Raw genomic sequence first — 1,411 nt, forward strand, 5'->3', positions numbered from 1 at the left:
ATATGCACCACTAAATTTAGCCATGAAATCATTACCAAATCTAGCCAAATTAGTAAATGGTTTATCTGTTTGAACACATAAAGTATTTCCTGGAACATTACCATTTGTTGGTCCATGCATAATAGCTGCAAATCCATCAGTAGTTGGTTCAGGACCAATATTTGATCCTGGATAATCATAATTTAATAAATAATTAATAAAAGTAGTTTTACCAGTAGAATATTGACCAAGGAATAAAACCATTGGTTTTGCGTCAAAATCAGCTGGTCTCATACTTGGAGAAATCAAATAATCATATTTATAGTCAGTCTCTAACTTTTTGAGTTTAGTGTCATAAATCTTTTTAATACCATCAATAACAGAGGTATAGCTTTCATCAATTTGGTTCTTTCTTCCTTTTCTTCCGAATGGCATTAGTATGTTATTTAACAAGAAATCTTTATTCAAGTTCTAAATAAATAATGTGGGTTTTGTAATTCTTCCAACTTCTTTTTTTTGTTTCTTTTCTTACTTTATTAGAACTCATGAAAATAGTTTTGTTTGGCTCTTCTTTTTATTTCCGTTATATAAAACATTTATTTCTTTATTGAGGTTTTTATTTTCTGAAATTCTTTGTTCATTTCCACTTTTATTGTCTGAAGGTACTGTTCTGTTGTGACTGTTTAAATAAATGTTTTTTATTTTTTAATTGGTAAAGAATGGTACCAATAATTTAATTAGAGTTTATGAGACGAGTTCTAGTTATGTTACATAATAAAACAAAACAGAAATTCAAATAAGAATAAAATAACAAATTTAAAAATATTAAAAAATGTTATTAAAAGAAAGAAAAACGAAAATAAAACATAAAAAGAAATAACTTGAATTATCAGATAATTTCCATACAAAAAATAGTATCTTGAAATAAGATTCAAGTATTATTGAATAAAATTCAATTGAAATTCAAATTAATAAACGATTTATTCAAAATAAAATCAAATAAAAAAACAACATAGAAGCACATGTTTTAATTTTAATAAAATAATAATTCTTCATATTTTTGATAAAAATTAGTGATAAAATGGAATTAAGTAATTTTTGATAACCTCAACTACTAAAAATGATAAATGATTAGATATAGAGATATTGAATAGAAGTAGAAACGATTCATAAAGTAAATTCAAAGATATTAATAATTAAATATGTCTAAATAAAAACAAAACTCATTAAAAATGGAAAGGGTTATTTTTGAAAAGTTGCAATTTCAACTTAAATTACAAGAATGAATTGTAAGAAAAAAGGGTAAAAAAAAGAATATTTAAACCTATGTTAGAACTTTAAAAATAATTCTAACATTAATGGCTAATATTGATTCAAATAAAGTGTGGTCTCGTGTTAACAATGATCCAAATGTTGAATCAAAACCACTTCA

The 1,411-nt window shown here is 23.8% G+C and overlaps 1 protein-coding gene across 1 annotated transcript in view; it reads right to left on the bottom strand.

The window, feature by feature from the left end:
* Window positions 1-414, bottom strand: part of ENU1_210180 (ENTH domain containing protein, putative) — a gene marked incomplete at both ends in the record, with an annotated part of 1,554 nt that extends 1,140 nt beyond the window's left edge. Inside the window, one exon of the mRNA XM_008862354.1 lies at window positions 1-414. This exon is cut by the window's left edge and continues 1,140 nt beyond it. Coding sequence (XP_008860576.1) covers window positions 1-414 — 414 coding nt within the window.
* Window positions 415-1,411: the final 997 nt, after the last annotated feature.

Source organism: Entamoeba nuttalli, assembly GCF_000257125.1.
Source record: "Entamoeba nuttalli P19 unplaced genomic scaffold asmbl_10060, whole genome shotgun sequence".
Taxonomy (NCBI): domain Eukaryota; phylum Evosea; order Mastigamoebida; family Endamoebidae; genus Entamoeba; species Entamoeba nuttalli.